The sequence below is a fragment of the Elaeis guineensis genome, chromosome 10 (genome assembly GCF_000442705.2).
Source record: "Elaeis guineensis isolate ETL-2024a chromosome 10, EG11, whole genome shotgun sequence".
NCBI classification, from domain to species: domain Eukaryota; kingdom Viridiplantae; phylum Streptophyta; class Magnoliopsida; order Arecales; family Arecaceae; genus Elaeis; species Elaeis guineensis.
In genome coordinates this window covers 32,519,311-32,542,182 of record NC_026002.2, presented here as the reverse complement: position 1 = coordinate 32,542,182, position 22,872 = coordinate 32,519,311, and the positions used below count along the sequence as shown (strand labels likewise).

The window sequence follows — 22,872 nt, the reverse complement described above, 5'->3', positions numbered from 1 at the left end:
TGGAAGGGCAATTCATGCTGCTTTTGTTTGCACCAAAAAAGAAAAAAGTTTCTGGAGTTTGTTTGTCCATTGGAGGTCACAATTCTCTGAAAAGTCTTCATCAAAAACCTCAAAGCTCCAGGTATTTTGTTTTCCTTTATTTTCATAAAGACTTAATGACTTATAGTTCTTTGTGTAACCAGTATCCATGAAATCCTCAAGAATTAAATTGGCACTTTTTACAACAGTGCCTTACATGAAATAAGCATCCTGGCTTAATGCAAGATTGCAGACTTGTTCTACTCTCTTTGAGCATCACATCTTTTAAGATTTAAAGTTAGATAAGATTTTAAGTCTCTAATATTTGTAAATGAGCAGCTAGTTGAATTACCTCATGTCTTCATTGCCGAGAAGAGACCACTTTGATTAGATCTATGGGGCATGCCTTGTTATATAGTTGCACCTAATATCTTATGCAAGGAAGGAAATGACAGCTCTGGTAAAATGGTATAACCACTGGCAATTTGATATTCCAGATGAAGAGGATTACCGATCATCCAGTTCACAGTCAGAAAGGCCTTGCTGGAAGGCAGGAATTCCAAGAGATTTTAACTGGGGAGGAAATTTGCCAAGAGCTTTAGATTGTGAATCATCAGTTTAGTTAGAAAACAAAAAGCAAACAAAGAATAATCAGTTCACTTTAGGTATTCTTGTTTCAGTCTGATTTAATTGGATCAGATTCAAGCTTGAGGGCTCTGACTTACTTTAACCTGACCTGTATTTGTGCAAGCCCCTACCCATTTTCTGCACTGGCTAGAACCATAACTTCAAATAGATCCACCCATTCTTTTAGTTTCCTCCTAAAACTTTCAATGCTGTAATGTTGTGAGATGCTCAAACACACCTATTCGATATCAATGTTAAACTAATGGAAGAAATTTTTAAGGGAGACTAATCTGACACTGTTTGTTTCCAAATGCATGTACCATCAGTCCAAAAGCGACATTCAAATTCACAATAGTGCTCATGAAGGAACTTCCAAGGTGGCAGCAAGATTCATGGGCATAGTCACAAACCTGGATAAAAAGTATTTTTGACCACAAGAAGATGGTATGGGTTACATAAAACAAAACCAGAAATAGAAGCAAGAACTTAGAGCAACCTAAAGGTTTATGAGGGCCAAAACCTGTGTTCTTTTGGGCAGCAGGGGATTACAAAGTGTCACAAAAGACCAGTGGATGCGTAAGATTCTGGTAATTCTAACACACCTTAGCAATCAAGATTACTTCACTTGGCCGAACTGGCATGGCAACCAATTTCCTCTTTCTTTTCCTCTTAGATACTGTAACAAGCAATAATTTTTATCAACAAATTGCTGTGAAAGGAGTGTGAATCATTAGATTACAAGAAGGCCATCATGTAAAATATGCACTAGAATTTTTTTCTGGATTTGGATGGAACATTGCTGTTGCTTTTCTACGTCGAACCTCTGTAATTTTTCTTTGGTGATGTGCTTACAAATTTTACAAAATATTGACCAAAAAATAAAGAAAAGAAAAGATATGCATTTGACATAAATAAATGATTATATTTCCTTTCTGCTTTTCTACATCAAGGCTTAAAAAATCAACTATGTGGCATCTCGGCAAAGTTGTTGCAGTAAATTCAACATGTGATCCATCATCAATCAAAAAGCAAAATGATCTCTGGTTTTTATCTCAATCATCGATATCATGAGCCCATAATAAATTTGCCACAACGAATAATATGTTTAAAGAACGGAGAATCACCGAAAGTGATAATTAAGATAATGAATTATCTGTTTACTGAAGAAGATAAATACTTTTTAAGATATCACACACTAAACAAAATCAATCAACAATGGTAGATTATCATCTTTAGGTCATCACAGACAGTTTCTTTCTCTCTTTCTTTTTTTTTTTTTTCACAAATTTGAAGCATATTAGCACATGTTCCTTCATTAACATTTCCTATGATGCAAATATTGAAAATTTTGCTTTCAGAAAGCATTTCTTCCCAAGTTTTATGTCTAAAACCTAATAAATGAAGAAGAAAATTTTGCCTAATTATAACAACATATATCACCACACTGTACACGTACATTAAAAATTTGGATGACTAAAGCAGATAATGCTATTGATGATAAAATTCAAACATGAAAAAGAATTATCAATGAGTTTCTGTTATGCAAGAAAAAGCAAGTATTTATGAGTTTCTGTTATGCATGAAAACGCAAGTATTTATCTGTATAGCTATGTTTAATAGTCTATAAATATCTTAATTCAATAGCTCTCAAAAAATTATATTTAAATAAAAACAACCAATTTAACTAATATATATATATATATATATATATATATATATATATGCTTAAGAACCCATAATCTTTTTAAATCCCATGAAAAATGAGTTTCTTAAAAAAGAAACAAATATCCTGGCAAAAGCAAGTGCATCTTGTCATGTATGATATTGACGGGTTCAGCCTAATTTGTGAAAATTTTATCAAAATCAGTATCCACTTGTTGTAAGTGGTTTTAGGGTGAAATTGGTGGAACAATTATAGCTAGATGAAACATTGCCAATTCAAATCATTTCCATTTGGAATAGGTTTGGAATAGCGACCCCGAATAGTGTATTCACGCATTGTATTGGCTTATAAGCCAAAGTTCTAGCACACAAAATGACAAGATATATTTATCTATCCAAATTATAACTTATTTTTCAAGTTGCCCTTTGCTTGAAGCTTTGGCCCAGCTTCATGTGGTGGCCTCAAAATTTTTCCCATCATATGATAATAGAAATGGATAAAAAGAAGAAGAAATGCAGGGCACAAACAAAAAGTTGAAGCAATCATACACTGAAAAAAATTATTACTTGGACAACAGCTTATTTGATTTTTAACAGGCATCTCTTATTTGATCTTGAACCAAACCAAACAAAAGCTTTCCCAATCTAAATCCCAAAATATATGCGAGGTAGATAATAGGCATCTCTTATTTGACCTTGAAGTATTTAAATATAAGAAGATAATATGGCCAGTACTATTGAACTGATCTATTGGACCCGATCCATCAATAATTAGACTAAAGTGAGCAGTGAGTGACGTGTTCCGATAGAATCCGTTAGATTTTGCCTTTGGTTGACATGACATCCGCCAGGTAGACCGAGTCTATTGCCTGGACAACGCCCAGATAGACCTGCACACATTCCGGAGCCGTGCATGATGTTATCCACCGTGGGATCTGGGTGGCCTATCTAGACCAACCCTAGGCAATAATTTTTCCAATTCCTGCCTCGTTAGCCAGGTTTACAAATCTTTTTGTTAGATGGACAAGATCCAGTGGAGCAGTCCAATAGTCACGTGCCACATCATCCTCTGTTCAATAAGAGGCGCCAGCTATCCACCGTACATACCCATTGGACCGGGTACCGTTGCCCCGAGAAAACGAAAGAGCAAATATCCGCGGAAGAGGCCAATGGGGAGCCCCAGCGCCGGGACCAGTAGACCGCCGTGTCCCCTCTTTGTCGTCATCGCAGCGGAGGAATCCAGAGGGAGTTCCCAAAGCCACAAGTTTCCCCAAGCCAGAGAGCCCCACGCTCGCTCGCCTCCGCCGTTCCATCCCTCCTCCAATATCCTCTGCCACCCAAAAAAAACCCTCTAAAGAATCCACCTTACACGAATTCTTTATCTGGTGCTCGGCCTTCTGAGGCTGGGGATTCGCGGAAATTCCCCTCGGCCTTGATCTCTAGCTCCCGGAATTGGGATATCCGTTAAAGATGGTGGAGCTCTCCCTCATAGCCTCCGCCGCCTTGTCTCCGACGAATTTTTGTCAGGAACAGGGCCTCTGTAGGGCTTACAAGGTGAGAAATAGAAATAGGAAAGATGATCTCTCGTCGTGGTTTCTTGATCTCTTTCTCTCTCTCTCTTTAAAATTCCCTTTTTGTTTCTTGTTATTATTCATGATAACCTGGGTTTCTTGAGTGTTTATGTTTAGGCTTTGGGAAAGATGTATTTTTTTTCGTTAACCTGGGTTATTCATGATAACCTGGGTTTCTTGAGTGTTTATGTTTAGGCTTTGGGAAAGATGTATTTTTTTTCGTTAATTCTTTAATCTGATATCGACCAATTTGGCATGTTTATAGAGTTTTGATTCAACTTAATTAGGGTTCATATAGATCTCATTATTTAATGATATTTTTCAATGTGCGAGAAGCATCTAGAGGTACGTTCGATGGTCAGGTGAAGTTTAGTTCTGATTAAACTTTGTGGAGGTCTGTGATTGTCTTGCCCTATTGGTGCTATTTTCAGTAATATGTTTGGATCTTATGCTACGTAGAGACAATTGAAAGGGCTGCAACACTATAGTATCTGGCCAAGCTACAAAGCAAAAAGAAAAATTGCTTCAGATGAAAGGTTTCAGTTCGTATGTGTCTAAGCTGAGATCAGCTTTATGCTGGTTCTGAGTATGGACCAGGATCTGAAGCAAGTATGAATCTTAAGATCCTCAAACTGAATCCAATCAGTGATCAGATTTTGTTCTCCTAATGATTATTGTGAAAATGATGAATAACTTCTCATACTGGCCGTCCTCAATTTTTTTTCTTTTCTGTTATGTGCCATTTTCTCTGTTGTACTCGTCCCTGACTTGCAAAGTTATTCAGTTAAATATAGTTGGAAATATACTTGTGAAATCTCAACTAAAAATAAAATCTCAATTTTAAAGTTTCTCCTTTTCTTTCTAAACTGATATGTTAACAGTTAACTGTAATGGTAAGCAATCCACAAAACTTCAACAGATTGGTAAAACTAAATAAATTGTCTTTATCCTATGCTTGGATCTTGTTGGACCACAAATCTTGCACGAAATATGCTTGTTATTGGATCATGTATGAGCAGTGACCACTTTAGGCTTCGACGCTAACTAATCTATTCAATGGATATATACAAGTCCACATCAATAGTTAATGATCAATTTATAACTTGTTAAACCCTGCTTAAGCAACTGCTCTTTGTCCAGCATTTCATATGCTATGACCTTTCATAGCCAGCACAGGTGCAAATAAAGAATGCTGATACTTCCTTTATATTTTATCAAACTGGAAGACTCGTTAGTTTGTTTGCTCGCTGGCTGATTTAGCATATAAATCACAAAAATGTCACCAATACTTAACTTCCCAAGTTCAAGCTTCTGTGAAAGTTTACTTGGGTGTTGTAACTACTTTGAATTTGACTGTTTCAAATAAAAAAAGAGATTTACTAAAGTTACCTATGAATCGGTTTTGCTACAAACATTCATAAGCATGCTGGAATATGTATTACCAAGTTACCTTATTATCAACCCAAATGCAGTATTGCCTTCAGTGTTGAACTTTAATTCCTTTATGTTCACATAATTTATCTTCATCTTCAGTTCCACTGTATTCTGATTATTGTATTGGAATGCAACAGTTCCATTATAAAATGAAAGGTTGGTTTAGCATTTAATATGACTACTTGCTCAAATATCATCATCCTTTTTCCTATGACGTTGAATTTGTATCTGAAAATGCAGGAGTTTCAAGCTTTATCTCCACTTAAAGGCAAAAGACCAGAAATATGGAAACCTGGTTCATTACAGCTCGGCGCACAAAATTTTGAAAATCTGGGGCAATCCATGCATCTTTGGCCAGAGTGCAGTAAGTCAGTTATGCCAGATCCAACGGCTAAGTATCCTGTGCTAACTGATGTGCAAGGTTTGCAGCTTACCATAGTTATGCAGTGTCACTTTGGCTGATCAAAAATATTAATTTTGACAAGGTTCAAATATAAAATGTATTTTTTGTTCTTGTGGAAGACAACTTTTTTTTTTTTTTTTGCTGTTAAGGATGCCCTTTTTATATTTAGAGTTATCAAATATCAAATTTATTAGTCATATCGATAATTATATTGAAATTTCAAAAGATTAGGATCTATCAATTACTGATGTATGGGATTTATTGGTTCAGGTATATCATGACATTATAAAAATAATTCCTTTAGCACATTACATGAAGTAGCTTGGAGCAGATTTGAGTCTAGGAATGGAGAATAGCGGTTCTAGGATACTAAGAAGGAAAAAGTACTTAATGTACATGTATAGAGGAACTTTTGTAATTGATACGTCAGACCAGAAATTATTTCTTTTAATAAACCGTTGCTATCTAAATTCAAACTGAGAAATATAAAATGGAGTATAAATAGTAACTAAGCTAAATATAATTTTAGCTTGAGAAAGAGGATTGGGTTGTTTATCAGCTTCCAAGATTAGGGAACTGAGAAGTCAGTTTGGTGTTATGTTGGACTCTTGCTTGGATTGGAGGTTTAAAGCACTTGGGCTAATGATATCTTGTGCCAATAGGCTGGGGTAGGCTTTTAGTGGTTTGTTCACCAACCTGACTGCATAAATTGCATAATGCCTTTAGTGAGTTCATAGAATGTACGATTCCTTGTAAATTTTTCTTTATACAATTGCAAAACTCTTTATTTCTTGGGGCCTGATACTTATTTGGTCATGTAACGGGGATATATGTTGAACACTAAGCTGGAAATCAACTGCATTGTTTTCATGTGTGACATATTCACCTGGTACTCAATTTTGGCCAGGTTTCTTCACATCCTAGTTCTCAGAAGAAAAAGAAAAAGAAGAGATATGCGCATGTGGATGCCCTTGTGTTATCCGACATATGTATGCATGCATCCACTCATGGACTCATCTAGAAGATAATAATAACAATATATGTTATCTCTTAGAAAGTAACATGTCTTAGTTACACAATACATCTGCTAGTGCAACTAGGATCAGATACTACAGGGACTTCTGGAAATTGACTCAAGAAACATAACTTGGAAGAATATTCTTAGAAGATGATTGATCATCTGGTTTCCTTCCATCTTATTGCTTGATAATACCAAGGTTCGTTGTCTTGGTATCGAACCACGTATGGGTACCATCTTATTATAGTGTCAATAAGTGGTACAGTATGAGATAGCGAGACATACTAAGTGTCGGTATGATATGAGACTGTATACCAGTTCGGTACAGGTACAATATGGTAACCGACCAATACGGCAAACGTTGTCAGATACTATCCAGTTCTAGGTGCATAATGCATGATATAGAGATTACAAATTCCTGCAAATGCTACCAATTGATGCTTTTAAGTCCATTTCCAATTGAAACTTTGGTGCATTTCATCAACTTGATAAGCATTCCCAATACCAGTTAAGGGTCCTCTCAGCTCCATAATCTTTAATGTGATTGTTTTTTTTTTTAATGAGACTTATGCAATGAAAGGGGTTCCTTATGAAACTTACAGGATTCCTCTGTAACCTGCATTTTGGAGGGTGACACAACCATTTGAATTAGCTTAAACTACCTTTTCTTAGTGCTCTAGTCAAATGACAAGCTTCATGCAGCACTCCTAGATGCTAAGAAGTTTTCTCAGCAGTCCAGAATTGCAACATATTTAGCTTTCTCTTCTGATCTGGAAGAACACCCATGCAAAGCAGACTTGGCATCAGCAATGATACATTGAACAAGCTATACTTTACACCATCATCAGTGGAGGTTCTTAAGTTCTATCCTGTGCAAATATTCTAAAAAGTAATTGCAGCAATGTCTAGAGAGATGTATCAGCTAGGTTTTATCTTTGATACCTACAGGCATCAAGAACCTTTTGAGGAAATTATGTCTTCTGCGAGGTCTTGTGTTTACAAGTTCTCCAAATTATGCAGAGCAGGAACAATTGGAACACTTAACTTATGTCCTCAATAATCCACTCAACTTATGCCTGGCAGCACGGTTCTGTTGCTCGTGCTCAGAACCTTCAAAAATGTAGCATTGATTTGTTCTAGGGGGACCACAGACTTGATGTTCAAGGATTTTATGAAAGAGGAGTCTCCCTCAGCATCCTTAAGCCAAGCGAGTCTCGGTGGAGTTCTCTAAAGGTATCTCAACCTAGTAAACATCCTCTCTTAGTACACAATAAATGAATTTAAGTCTGCCAAGTAGATAGCTTCAAACATTTGGTGACATAAAGAAGAAAGAAGGTTATTAGTAAAGTGAGAGCCCTAACTTTTTATTTTAGATTTGTAGCAAGAGAGCAAGAGAGACGAAAGCATTTTTTAGTTGAGGCTCTGGACAATGGCTTGGATTCCTTGAGAGAACATCTAGGTGCCAGTGAGGAAACTAAAAAATTGGTGCAAAAAAGGGTGAAGAGGACTGTAGATAAAATACAAGCAGCCTTTTATATTTTACCATTAGCTCAAAATAAGATCATGAATCGTTTTGTATGAAAGGAGATTTTAGTGTTGATGTCAAATTTGTAAATTGTATAAATATTTCCAGAGAAGCAATAGGAGATGAAAGAGGAGTTGGACAAAAAGTTGAAAGCTTTATCTTTTGGTGTTTTGGCCTGTGAATGCTGGTCAATAGTATCCAAATAAAATTCACTGGTTAAACAAGATTAATTCATTATGTGGTTTGTTTGTGAATGTGAGTCTATGTAGTTGGATTCATTAGGACAGCAAACTAAAAAATTGGTTGTAGTCTATCTAATTCTGACAGAGGTTTGAAAAATCAAATGACGGCTGGTCGCTTGACTCTAATTATGGCCCAATGACTAGATTGTCTAAGTTTCAGCTTATAAAAGGGATGAATTTGTGTCTACTGCAGAGTTCTCAAAGGATGGAGTGACCTTTCAAATTGGAAATGAAGTTTTGATGAGCAATGGCAATGTTCTGTGCCATGATAAGGCTAAATTTGAGGAAAAAGTATTTGCATAGCATGATAACTAATTAGAACATTAAAGAATAAATATTGTAACAATTAACAAAGCACTCAGGCCTTATAAGAGGATGCTACTCTGAGGAGTGCAGGAATATTTACCATTTGCAGACAGTCTACAATATGTAATTGATATACAAACTCAAAAAGAACAAAATGATATATTGGGAAAAGGAATAGCAATTTTTTTTCCTTTGTGCAGTAGACTACTCTAGGCTGTTCCACTTTTTAACAACTATAATCTGGGACTAGTTGTTTAATCATGAGGGTTATTTCGTTCTCATACATGTATCTGTACAAATATATATGCTTGTATGAATATGTATACATGTATGTTTGTGTGTCTGTTTGTAGATATATATCCGTCATAGTTTTGTAACAATCATAATCCAATTAACAACTAAGAGATATCCAAAAAACGCAAATTAAACTTACGTACGGCTATTTTTATGAGCATCTGATGTGTTTTAAAGATTGCTTATATGTTAGAAAAAGCTTTCAGAGTTTCTCACTAAAGAGGAAGAATAATAGTAATTGATGAATGTTCAGCTTCCAAGAGGTTGGGAAGCCCTTAGAATTTGATGGGATTTTCTTTTTTGTTGAAAAGGAGTACTTCGTCATGTTCTATTGTTTCAAACATTTATGTAAGTTTAGCCTATTTGTTTCATATTGGTTGTATGATAATTTTGTTGCACTTGCTTTTGACAACAGATTGTCGCCCTGACTCAGTGCTTTTCAGTTTTGGGATTGCGGAACAGTGCACAAAACGTGAGAAGATCCTGAAGTTTCTTACGTCTGGATCTAATATAGCTGAGGGAGGAAGTCTGAATATTTCTTTACTGTCTGACCTTATGGGACTTCAGACTGTTGCTGTTGAATTGTGGCCTCAGCCATATGTTTCCATGCATGATACCTTCTGCCTCTATGAGATTGGGATGGACGATTCCCAGCATTTGCTACACCATCAAAGGCAGTTCTGTGCTCCTGAGCCTCTCTTGGATTTTGTTAAGAATTTGTCCCATACTTCAATTATTACAGTAAATTCAGATGGCCAGGTTTTGTTCACCGGCAGTGGATCTGAGTTGAAGAATATACTCTCAGTTGCAGAAGAGTTTAATATATCAAAACGATCCACAAATCATGACAGGAAATCAATGCTAGTTCCATACTTTACAAGGTATAGAGATCTGTCGCCTATTCTTAAATTCAAAAATCCTTTTTCAAGCCAACATTTACATCCTTAAATAATTTACTTGTCTGTCTTTCAATACTATGATAAATTTCAATTTTCTGTTTTCTTTTTATAGTTTTGGGGCTCTAGGAATAATAAACTTCCATTTACATTAAATCTCTTGCTAGAATTTTCAGCATCCTGTATTCTTCTCCTTCCCAAAGATCAAGAACCCATGATTGCTAGATTTAGATTGCATTTTATTGGGAGAAATACTTTGTTTGCTTGATACTTAAAGAGTATATTGATTTCATTATATACTTTGGAGTTATCTACTGATAAAATGATCAAGTGCATGTAAGCTTTTCCATGGTTAAGTTCATTATGTTGGTCATAAAGTTGTCAAGGTGGCAAGTATGTCCATAATCCATATTGGTGATCATAAGGTTGGCAACCTTTCCTTTTTCTTGTTTTATACTAAAGTACTATTGTGAGTTTTAGTTACTAAATTGTAAACATAATTCTGCTCATTGAATGTGCTGATTAAAATATTTTCTTCTTCTTGTGGCTCATTGCAATAACCTATTGCGTACGTAAGTTGACCATGTCTCCTGTGTTCATCATAAGCAGACTTGAATTTAGTTCATTCCCTAGAGCTAGTGAGTTATAGAATATAAGTTGGATTTGCTATATTTTCCCCTCTTTTTGAGACCAACTGTACATCTGGAACTTCTATAATCAATTTCTAAATCAAGATCAGGCTAATAAAACATGATAGTTTTTAACATGAACTGTCATGGGTATTCTTAATGTTTCATTTTCGTACCGGCTCATGTATGACTCAATGACTTCTGTGGTCTCAATTTTGCCTCACATTGCCATGAGTATTATTTGTGAGGATGTGCATCTATTGTGTACAGGAAGGGCCGTGGACATGCACGACCAAACAACCAAGTGTCTTCTTTCAAGCTGCAAACTGGAACGGTTGATCCTTTAAAGAGGTATACTCAGATAACTTGATGGCACAGTAAATTGTTCATTAATTTTTTAATCATATGTTGTTGCATTTCTTTGGACATATTAAATATGCTAATTTATTTGATGTAGCATGCAGCATTAGAGTGATTAGATGTAATATTTACATGGTTAGTTTAGTGGATACAATATTGTGACCTTCTTAAAGGAAAGGAGGCAGTTGTATGAGTTGTGTGTGGAAGCTGGTGCTAATTGTATGATGGATGCAGTCTGAAGATTTGCTGGATAGATGATAATTGATAATATCATGAATATGACAAGGGAGTTGAGTTTTCCTTGTCTAGATGTGCTATCAGCTAGTGGATAGTGCTATTAGCAAAGTTAGAGTGAGAAAAGTTAGCTTACAATTCATTTCATTGAAACAGCTTATGTATTATAAACATATAATTAAACATCACACTATTTCCTCAGTCCTCGCTAGCAGTAGATCCTTGTAAGTAAGGCCATACATTTAATATGAAAGTTTCTCAAATCCCTTCTTGCTGCATGTTAGAGAGCAAGAGAGTACTGGCGTGATCATAGAGTAAAAACTTCGCACGAAACCCTGATACTAAAAGAAAGGTCATCTGCCTGATCGTTTGCTTAAAACTCAAGTTTCACCGAGTGATAATACTGCACTCACATGTATCCACATTTTAGTAGGTTTAGCATCCATGAAAGAGGAATTTCAAAGTTCTCATTTATATGATGTGCCATGTACGCTCATGCCAAATGCTACCATTTGAGGCCTAGACATCTAGAATTTCATGAATTTATTGATCCATTTTTGCCTTTGGCTTTTTATGGCTGTTTCCTCGCAGCAAAATAGCCATTAAAATGCCAGCAACTAAAAGGCCAGAAAAATGCTGGGCAACTAAAGCATCATGACTGTGATTCAATAATTTTTGTTTTTTTATAACATCTATATGGAACTAGTACACATACTTGTTGAAACAAAAACCCATTGGCCCCGTTGGTTGCTCGACCTTCTTAATTTGCTGTAGCTGTATCACCCTCTGGAGATTATAGGATATACTGCTGTTTTTGCATGTGGGAAATGCTTGTCAGATACACCAAAACTACAGATCAAGATTCTTTCCTTAGTTAATGTAATTGTTTTTTTCTGTTTCATGGCGCATGTTTGCATGAGGCTCTCTTGGAGCGCATCTCTACTACTAATATTTAGATGTCGTATATGGGTCTTCCTGTGGCTTGCTGGATGAATTTATACAGGTTTCCATGGCATTAGAGCTGTTATGTGATGATAATACTCTTAATTCTTGTGCACTCTTCTATTCCTTTTTCCTTACGTGTGTTTTTTTTTTTTTTTAAATTCATGTACATTCTTTTATTCATTTTCACTTACCTGATTTTTTTTTTTTTTAAATATTCAGCCCTGAAAATGTGAACCTGAAACCATTGCCAAAGAAGAAACAAAACAGAAAAGCAGGCAAAGAGCGGGATCTTTACCATAAGAACTATTTCCATGCCTGTGAAAGCCTCCTGTCTGTGATTCTAGACAAGAAAGGCAAGACAGCAAGCCTCTCACTGAAGAAGTCAGGTCCTGAGATCACCCAACTCCTTACCCATTTCTCTGCTGGGATTGCTGGAACGGGACTCGCCGTTCTTCTCTCTGTTGCATGCAAAATGGCTAACGGGAGGGTAACATTCAGCACTACCAAGTTGCTGAATACCAGCTTTGGTTTCGGATTGTTCTGGCTCTCGTGGGCAGTGAACAGTTTGCGAGATACAATCATTCATCTCAGTAAAAACTCAAGCAAGCTTAAGCTCAAGGAGGAAGAGGTAGTAGGCAAGGTCGAAAGAAGTATGAAGGATATTCTCTTAAGAGCTGCAGCATTGATGGCAGTGGCAGTATTAAGATTTGTATAAAAAGAAACTTTCTATTTTTCTGTGCACTTCCTTCCCGTTCCTTCCAATTCCTACTTTGTGAGATAAATCAAACTTTATTCTGGTTCCAATGGATATCAGGAGTGTATGTGTAAGATAATTTTGTGAAGACAATTTTGTAGTCTTTTATCTTGTAAAAAACTAAAAACCTCTGTAAATGAAAGCTGAGCTGCTTCCAGGGCCTACTGCTGGTATTGGCTGTTAGAAATTATTTTTCCTGATCATTTTGCGCAGTGGTCATTGAACTTTAATTGTGTCAACCTCCCTTCAGGAGGTTGTTCCTCGAATCTCTCTTAAATCCTAGTTGGCTCTCGTGATTAAAAGCCTTGCACGAACATTTTTCAGAATCTTAAAATTTGTTTGGCTTTCTTGCCTCTTAAAACGATGTATGCTCTACTCATGACCAAAACGTCTTTTGATGTTGGCCCTTGTTTTCCCCTTTTCTTCTGTAAATGCCGATCATTTTGCAGGGAGAATGAATGAGAGGTGCTGAAGTCATTGGTAAATGGTGGCCTAAAGGTGGGAGAAGAATCAACTGGGGGATGGAGGGTTCCATTATTTTTGTGTATGTTATAGCTGGTCCCTCTATTGATGTGACTGCAACTTTTAGATCCTGTTAATTAGGTCTTTAACATCTGCTCCAAGTTTCAAAGTTTCTTTGATTTCTGATTCCTGGTAGCTGTATACACTTATATCCCAATTTGTACACTGTTATATACATATATAAGTATGCGTGGAGATAGTATAATTGTGTAGAAGAATAATGAAAGTGTGCGCAAATCTCGTAAAAATGTATGCAAGACTGAAAATTAAGTGTTAACGGTCAAATGATTGCATGTCAAAGTTCAGCTAAAGAAAGGACCGGAGGTTAAGTTTCCCTTTTTTTTTCTTTCCTTTGAAAAATCAGATTGCTAATGAAAGCATCCAAATTGGAAATCTAAATCATTAAAAATGACTTATATTCAAAAAAGCCTATAAATCAAGGTCATGTACTTTGTGGACTTTCTTCTAAGCATCCATTGGATGCAAATAGGAATGGTTTAAATACAATACACTATAGTTTACTTTGATCTAATTATCAAAATATGGTGAATTTTAAATATTTTCATGTTTTAAAATGTGTAGAGTATGATCAGTGAAGCAAATCTTCAATTTATTTATAACATAATATATGTCAGCATGCTACTGTAACTGTTGCAGTTCCTTGTTTTATCCGCTTAATATGTATATATTAGAGATTATTAAAATATATAAATTTTGATTTATAGAGACTTTTTTTACTACAGTTCATCTTCATTTATATAGATCTGCAATTTTTCTATTATTGATTTCAAAATTATTAATTTTTAATTGATTTCAAAATTATTAATTTTTAATCAAAGATATGTAATCTCTTTTCTAGAGAGAGAGATAAACTTAGACCCAGTTAATAAGGCTTACCAACCCCAAGTCAAGCTTAGCCCAATTTTTACTTTATTTTTTTTTTTGATAAAAAATAGTGCATTCAAACAATTCTTGTTTGAATACAATCAAGAAAATCAGAAAATAAAATATCTCTAGACTCAAGATTGTGCCCGCCGCGCACCCTCCCTCCCAACCAACAAAAATTCTCTCGAGTGTTTTGCAACATAAACTGTCGTTTAGTCGGCAATAGTATTTGCCTCTTGGAAGACATGCCTGGCCACACACACAAAGCAGCTTAATAACAACACATATATCCTTCAAAATGGGATGAGCGTGACCTCCATGGTGCAGTCCTGAATCCAAATCAATACTGTAGCTGAGTCACCTTTGATGATGAGATGGTCGGCTCCAAGATTTGTTTGGCATGCAAAATCCCAGCCCAAGCAATATGGAGCTCCGTCTTAGGTACTACAGGTGCAAAAAGATGGCTTCTCCTAGTAGCTATCAATTTGGAGTTAGGTTCACAAATCACAAAGCCTGCCCTGCCCTGTTCGTCCTAGACACTACTATCAAAATTGACCTTCAGGTACCCCGAAGAGGAAGCTCCCAAGCAATAAACATCCATTGGATCGCTATATGAGTAGGGTGGGAGTCCCATATCTCTGAGCCTGGAGGTTACGTCATCATCTCTGCAGCCAGAATGTGAGCTCTCTCCAGGATAAACCTCGCTGAGCTTCTTCTAGACTCAAACACTATGCCATTTCTGGCAAGCCAAATATGATAGGGCATATACACAGTATAGAAAATCGCCACACTAGGGACAACTCTTTCCGCACTCCTTCGAAAGTACTCCAAAAATGCCTGAGCAAGAGCTGTAATTGAGACAAAATGTTGGTACAATCCCATGAGATACCAAATCTAGTTGGCTCTTTGACACAAAAATAAAATATGCTCCACCATCTCCTCCTCCAACTCGCAGTATGGGTAGGTTGCCTAGATCTCCATACCTTGGCCGCCCCTCAGAATGGATCTGCAACCTCCAAATCCACTCTGCATCCATCTATCTAGTTGGTCCCCTTCGATATAATCGATAGAGATTAGCCGTCACCACTCTCGGAGAATGGGAATGCCTCCTAAAAAGATAAGCCACCACCGCTAATCCCATCTACCACCATCAGCATCGAAGAGATCGTACACTCCCATAGCATCCGTTACCTCATGACTAATGAATGTTGGCCATTGGCTAAATAGAAGATTGTCGATTTACTGATCTTGCAGAAGCTGCATAGATTGACCATCTCCTATCAGCCATCACATCTTAGCAATGACCTCCAGAGCATATGCATAGATCTCCCTCCACACGAAAGATGTGCCCCAAATAGCCTGAATCTCTTCACCCATAGTCCAAATCCCATATCTCACCTTCAACATTGTACTCCATAGGCTCTCTGGATCTAGAATAAATCTACCCATATGTCGAGTAATTAGGACTTCTCACCTTGCGACCAGAGACTGAATATAAAGTCTTTGTCCCTCGATGGTTGACACACCACCTCTCTTGCTAGCAAATGCACATTACCCCCACCTCTCGGCCTCGAGACCTATAAGAAGCTTTGGAAGAGCTGCTCCAATCTGCCCACCATGTTCCTAGGCAAAATTGAATTTAAAAGGAGATAAACCGGCATGGAGCTAAGAATAAATATCACCAGAGCGACTCTCCCCATCTCTACTCCCCCATAGTCTATTCTCCTTAGGGTATGGCCAAAAATGGGGACACCTAGTAGTATAAGGTCCCACTGTGCTCCGCAATCCTCGGGCTCTCTCTGATCATGTGCTAAATTTGGGCTAGCATCTTGAGGTTGAAGATCATGGCAGATTTAGAAAGATTCACCTTCTAAACAGACGCCTCATAATACTCTTCCAGAATCCTTTTGAACCAAACGATATTCCAAGCAATGACCCAGCCAACCAACATGCAGTCATCAGCAAAGGGTAGGTGCAAGATCGGCTAGGCTTTCTAGGCCGACACATAGAGATCAAGCATTGGCCCTTAGGCCACGGCATGCAAAGCTCGTGAAAGGACAACAGCACACATAATAAAGAGGTGAGGGGATAGGGGACAATGTTGCTGCAGTCCAACTGTAGAGTGAAAGAAATCCAAAGGTGTCCCATTGATGACAAGGGCAAAGGAAGGGCTATGAATGCACTCCAGTATCCAACCAATCTAAGGAGGGTGGAAGCCAAAGGTTGCGAGGGCTTCCTCCAAGAAGCGCCAGCTAATGTGATCGTAGGCTCATTCCATGTCAAGTTTGATTGCCATGAGGCTGCACCGGATGGAGGCACGTTGAATATCATGCATGAGCTCTTGGACAATGAGGACATTATTGGATATACTATAGCCACTAACAAAAGCCTCCTGCTCCAAGCAGATCAGATGGGGAAGATGGGGCTTCATTCTGATTGCTATCAACTTTGCATAAATCTTGTATAAAGTTGTGTAAAGACTAATCGATTTGAAATGGCCCGGCTCTGAAGCATCCTGCCTCTTCAGTATTAGAGTGATGAAGGTCTGCTTTTTCCATACTTCTGGCATTGGGCTGGTCACAAAGAACTCCTATATAGCCACTACAATCTCTAATCGAATAATAGGCCAGTACCTCCTATAAAAGAGGGGGGAAGCTATCGAGGCTTGGTACTTTATCCTCAGCCATGGACCATACCACTCTTTGCACCTCCTCCTTAGTCACCTCATGAAGAAGGTCTCTATTCTCCTGCACAGTGACCAAACTATCAGGAGGAGGAAAGTGGCTAACTCAATTCGCTCCCAGCTCTATCATCTATCAGGATCTAAAGAAGCACACCATCTCCTGCCTGATCTCATCATCATCCGTCAACCACTATCCCTGGTATCTCTGATCGTCTGGATCCAGTTCATATGCCTCTGGATGATAGTGGCCTTATGGAAGAACCTTGTATTATGATCTCCCTCTTTGATCTACTATACTTTGGACTTCTGTCTCCACAGGATCTTCTTCTACCTAAGAAGAGAGTGGTGGGTGGAGAGCAAGCCACGGAGGCCCACAAGCTCCCACTTTGCATCCATCTCAAATCTCCCACTCTTGAAGCTCCACTATGGAGGCCTCAGCTATCTCAAGTTTTCTAAATATGTCTCCTATCTTAACGCTATTCCACCTCATCAGGCACCGTCTCGTCAATTCAAACCTTCGGATCATCCGATATCTGGCATCACCATGAACCGATAACCTCCAAACCTCCTTCACTTTGTCCCAAGACCAAGAGTAGGAGAGCCAAAATTTCTCGAACCTAAAAGAGCTTCAATAAGAGGGGGATATGTTAATGACCAGTAGAAGTGGGCAGTGGTTTGAAGCAATCTTCAATAGGAGATGAATTGATAGCCCATATATCGTTGAATCCAACTAGTCGTGGCCAGGACCCTATCTCCCAAACTCTAGCCCCTCTAATGGGTTGTTGCGCTAGGTGAATCTTGACCCAATAAATCCGAGATCCACAAGGCCACAAGGCTGAATGAAAGCTCTAAATTTCTTGGAGCCCACATCATCCACAAAAGGTCTGCCCCTCTCTTCTTATGAGGACCAATGATGTCATTGAAATCACCAGCAACTGCAACAGAGATATTCTGATCGATCAAGACTGTCATCTTCTACCACAGGATTCTTTTATCTCTATATTATGTACTAGCATACACTTCTAATAAGAGCTAAGTGAAACCATCCATTTCCGTAATAACAATAACAGCTTGTTGATTACAATGATTTTAGACTACAATAATTCCTCTAGAGAGACCTGTGGACTCAATGGCATGAAAACCCCATCCTGTCGGGAAATGATGCCAGATGCGAGTTAGGCCAAGGCCAGAAAGTCTAGTTTCCATCAACACATATCAGAATCATAATCCTGCATTAGTCTCTTATAGGTTGAGTGGAAGGATGGTTTTTTCGCCCCTCGTACATTCCAAATAATAATCTTCATGGTTTAATTGGTGGCCAATGATGAGCTCACAGATGAACCAGCCGAAGCACTTCCACTATTCATCTTCCCCTCCAAAACATCTCTTGAAATCCTCTGGTCCCTACCTCCTGTAGGGTTGACTTAAGCCGGCCCACCGCCTCTTCATGGGCCAGAGGCAGGCCCGTCATCGATACCCCTCCATTTCCCCGTTGTAGCCCCTCCCTATCACTTCTTGCACCATCGACGAAGATGCCCTAGCTGCCCAACATGGCACCTCCCCCGATCCCCTTCTCCCAGCCAAGTCTCCCTCCCCTCCTCTGCCATACGCTCCCTCGGTGGCTCCTTCTGGTGGTGGGGTAGTTCGGTTGTCGATATAAGACAGTCTTTCCCTGACCTCGGACTCCCGATGGCAACTCTTTCGATTGTACCAAGATAAGGGCAATGGGGGCCCACCCCCCACTCAGCTGGCCCTAACCCAATTTTTATTAGAACTAGATTTTAGTGACCAAAGCTCGGCCCCACGCGACATAAATTTGCCCGACCCTTTAAAACAAGGGCGAGGTCAAATGGCCCATAGGCTAGCAAAGTTCCATGTGCAAACACCTAATGACCCCCAGTTTAAAACCCTTGACGATAGAAACAAACCAAAAGATTCTCATGCAGAATCAAGCTAAACCCTATCGTGTATGATTTGATACCACTGCTTTTTATAGCAGCCACCAAAAAAATACCGTAATTTAACATATGGTAGGCATGCATGTAAGAAAATTGGTCTGTTGATTGGTCTTTTAATTTTCAGTTTCTCTCCTGTTTGTGGGTGTAACAACTATCATCTATATCCTTGAGAGGGACTAACCATTGATAAAAACTTCGCTAGGTAGACCGAGTAATGTTACAAAGAAGAAGAAGAATTGATTATTAACTTCTCCCTAAAAAAATTTCAACTTATGATGTTTTTGCTGCATGATCTAGGAATTGAGCTTGTTGGCTCACCTAGCCAGAGTCTCCTGATGGCCCACCCAAGATGTTGCCTCTATCCTAACTTGTAAGCGGAAGGGAGAAAAAACTATGGAGGTCCTATTTCTTTCTCACAGGATTCAAGCTGTAAGGTATTAGATTAATACGTGCCATATCCCAATAGACCACCCAATCCATGAATCCAGCAAGAAAAATGGTCCAATCTAGCTAGATTTTCCAAATAGATCCTAAGAGTATTTGAAATCTTTTTGTTGGGTCAAGTAAGATCGACTACCAAGGGAGGAAAGAGGGAGAGTTTGGGGTTGGCAGATCCAATCATCTTTCCTCCCATCCCTCGCCTCAATGAGTAGGTGCCTTATTCTCCACATGAGTTTTATAGAAATATAAATGATAGCCTACTTTTTTTTTTTTTTTTGATGAAGAAGCGAAGGTTGATCATTCGGTATTTATTAAATATCAATTATTTATAATAATTAATGATATATGTGCATGAAATGTGTTAAGATAGAGATCGAAACAGATATAAATCGAATACAAAAGATGCATCTATATTTATATTTATTTTATTTAATAAAAATAAATATAAATATCATCGAAATATATAATTAAAAATATTATTATTAGATAGATACTAAATCAAATTAATAACATATTAATAATAATTATATATTTTTATTAATTATTAAAATTTATAAATAAAATCAGATATTCAGATACGAAATCAGATATTCATTTATTTATGAATATAGATATATATATTCAGATATTTATGAGATACTTAAATTTTTATCTAGATAGGACCAATCCAAAATGAAGTCCAAATTAACATGCTCCTCTCCCCTTGCAACCCTGTGCGGACTTAGGGGGCTTCCAAAGCCATGCAGTGATGTGACCACGCTCCATGCTCCAAGAGAGTTTTCGGCACCTCTTGGACTTTAACAGAACGTCAAGTCCTTTAGCCAGAAAAACTGGTGAACACTTTGTACCAAAACACGGTAGACAACACAGGATTGCACCAGAAACTCTTTTTACAAAGTCGGTCAAGCTGACCGGATTTATTCAAATCACAACCACTCCATCTCGGCCGAACGGCCGAGAAAGGTGTATTATTTCGAACACAACCAGAAGGGACCCAACCAGGACTCACTCGGCCGACCCCGATGGCGAAGGCTCCGAGCCGCGAGCCTCGGACTCCTGGAGCTTCCTCACGACCCTGGCCCGCACACCTTCCAAGAACTCCAGCGACCACTCCATCTCCTTGAGTTCCCTCCCGCTCGGCGTCTCCCTCTCCAACGCCTCCCGCTCCTCCTCGCGCTTCCGCTCGATGTGGCGGCGGAGGAGCTCGTCCACAGCGACCTTGAGTCGAGCAGCTGGCGTGGGGGTCTGGTGGTGAGCGAGGTAGCGGCCGAGGACCGCGTCCACGGAGGGGCAACCGTAGGCGCGGGTCTGGCCGTCGCCCTTGATGGTGAAGACCGCCACCTGGGCGCCGGTGGTGGCGGAGAGGCTGCTCGCCTCCCTGAACAGCTCGTCCTCGCGGTCGTTCGGGCCGCGGCTCCGGCGCGACGACGATCTCCTCTGGAGACGCCTCATCGCGATGGAGAAGAGAAGAGGAGAGATCTGGGCAGGGGAAGGAGGGGAATTTTGGGGGTTATTTATAGAGAAGAGGAGAAGGCAAAGAGGGAAAGGGTGTTTGAGCGGTTCCTAGGATTTGGAGATTTCTGGGAGTTGAAATGTTGGTGGATTCAAACTATATTTTGATCCTTCATTTGCCATCATTTATGATTGCTGCTAAAGCAGTACGCGTACCATCTGAGAAAAACAAAAATCCCGTAAGATTGGTTTTTTTTTATAAAAAAATTAAATCAGTAAAGTAGTCAAATTGATTTAAGAAAAGAATTCTTTATTTGTTAACTTGATTTATCCCAATATGCACATAAATTAGGTTTTCATCTCTATATCTTGGTTTACAATAGTATCCAATATTTCTAATTTATATTTTTATTTTTTTAAAATAATTTTTTATTTAATATCTTTTTTAAAAAAATATATACCATAAAGCGCTTGTGTGTGTACATATATGACTCTTTATATTATTTACTGCAATAATATCTTTAGAATGAACGGATAACTCTAACCTCCTCTCCTACACAATAAACTATTATGGTCAACCATAGTTAGCCACCCAATCGGCGACGCTGTTGGCTTTCTTATAGATATGCATGATCACATAGGATATATGCGATGCGAATTTTTAAATATCAAAATTAACATCTTGATATAGTTGCTTATTTTGGATTTACTATACCAATCATCTTGAAGCGTTATCAGGATTTTAAAATATCTTTTTTATTTATTTTAAAAATAGTACCCATGAGCTTTATAAATAATTCATGCAAGGCCATCATCCGTCCTTGATGGATAGATTTATGATAGTCCCCAACTTAGTAATACCTAAATAAAGTCAATAACGTATATTTTTCCATCTTTGATAAAAATAATCTAACCTCCATTATAGATAATTAAATAATATATAAAGTAAGAGAGGGAAAATATGAATTCAAACTTGTCCCGATGGTCATACCCTTCAATTTTGCAACTCATTTTTTTAGGTTTAACTATTTGATGGCACATCTTCAAATATTTTAGTCTAAATAGGTTTTAGGTTTGTCTCTAAATAAACCTGATAGTAATAAGTTCCTAAAATATAGTTTAGCTAATGGTGGACAATTCATTAATAAGAAATCTAGATATACTTGTGTTAGGCTTAAATGTAGAAATTAGAAAATTTTATTTTTAAATGGACTAAAAATTTGTGGATTATAGAATTAGATTTTTATGTGGATTCTAGCATATACGTCTATGCGGATTTTTGTTAGAATTTTGAGTAATCTATGTAAATCCATTTTTATGTTAATTAAAAATATAACTTAAATTTTTGAGACTATAAAATATTAAAAATTCCTTCTTTCTCTTTCTCTCTGTCTTTTTCTCTCTTCTTCTCTTATTCTACTCCTCTCTCCCCTCTTTGTCTTCTCTTCCATTAATTCTATATCAATCGGCACCTGAGCAAACCTCAATCCACCATAATTGTTATAGCCAGTTCACATTCATCAAGTCCACTACCATCATTGTCCATGCCCTACCATACCAATATGAATTAAAGAGAGAAAAAAAGAAAAGAAAAAAATAACCCCTAATTTTTTTTAGATCTGCTCTTCTCCCTTCATTTCTCCCACTTGCTCCTATCTCCATCGAAGGCATTGGTGGCCTTCCATCCCTTTGTCGGAGCCCTCGTGCTCTTGACCATGTCACCATTCTCCTATGCAAGCTTGCCCTCCCCATTAGCCATGCCTCCACATCCGACCTTGTTGCAAATTTCTATGCCCCATCTCATACCCACCTCCATTGGACCCCCCCACAAAATCCTAATAATAATCCTAATTTGCTTAGACTTCTTTCACACCATCTCATTCATTTTTTCATCCCCTTTCATCCTCCTAAACCCTTCCTTAATCGTGATTTCTTCTTCCTCTCTTTCTTTATTGAACTCCACCCCTCTACCACTCGATCAGAAAAAAAAAAGAAACAAAATTACTCAAGCTG

General features: G+C 38.1%; 1 protein-coding gene across 1 annotated transcript; it reads left to right on the top strand.

Annotated features, from left to right (window-relative positions):
• Window positions 1-3,566: 3,566 nt before the first annotated feature.
• On the top strand, window positions 3,567-13,082 carry LOC105052714 (uncharacterized). The gene is made up of 5 exons (XM_010933635.2): window positions 3,567-3,861; window positions 5,553-5,733; window positions 9,516-9,981; window positions 10,896-10,976; window positions 12,384-13,082. Exons 1-5 carry the CDS (start codon window positions 3,778-3,780, stop codon window positions 12,877-12,879), a joined length of 1,308 nt encoding a protein of 435 aa, XP_010931937.1. The 5' UTR covers window positions 3,567-3,777; the 3' UTR covers window positions 12,880-13,082.
• Window positions 13,083-22,872: the final 9,790 nt, after the last annotated feature.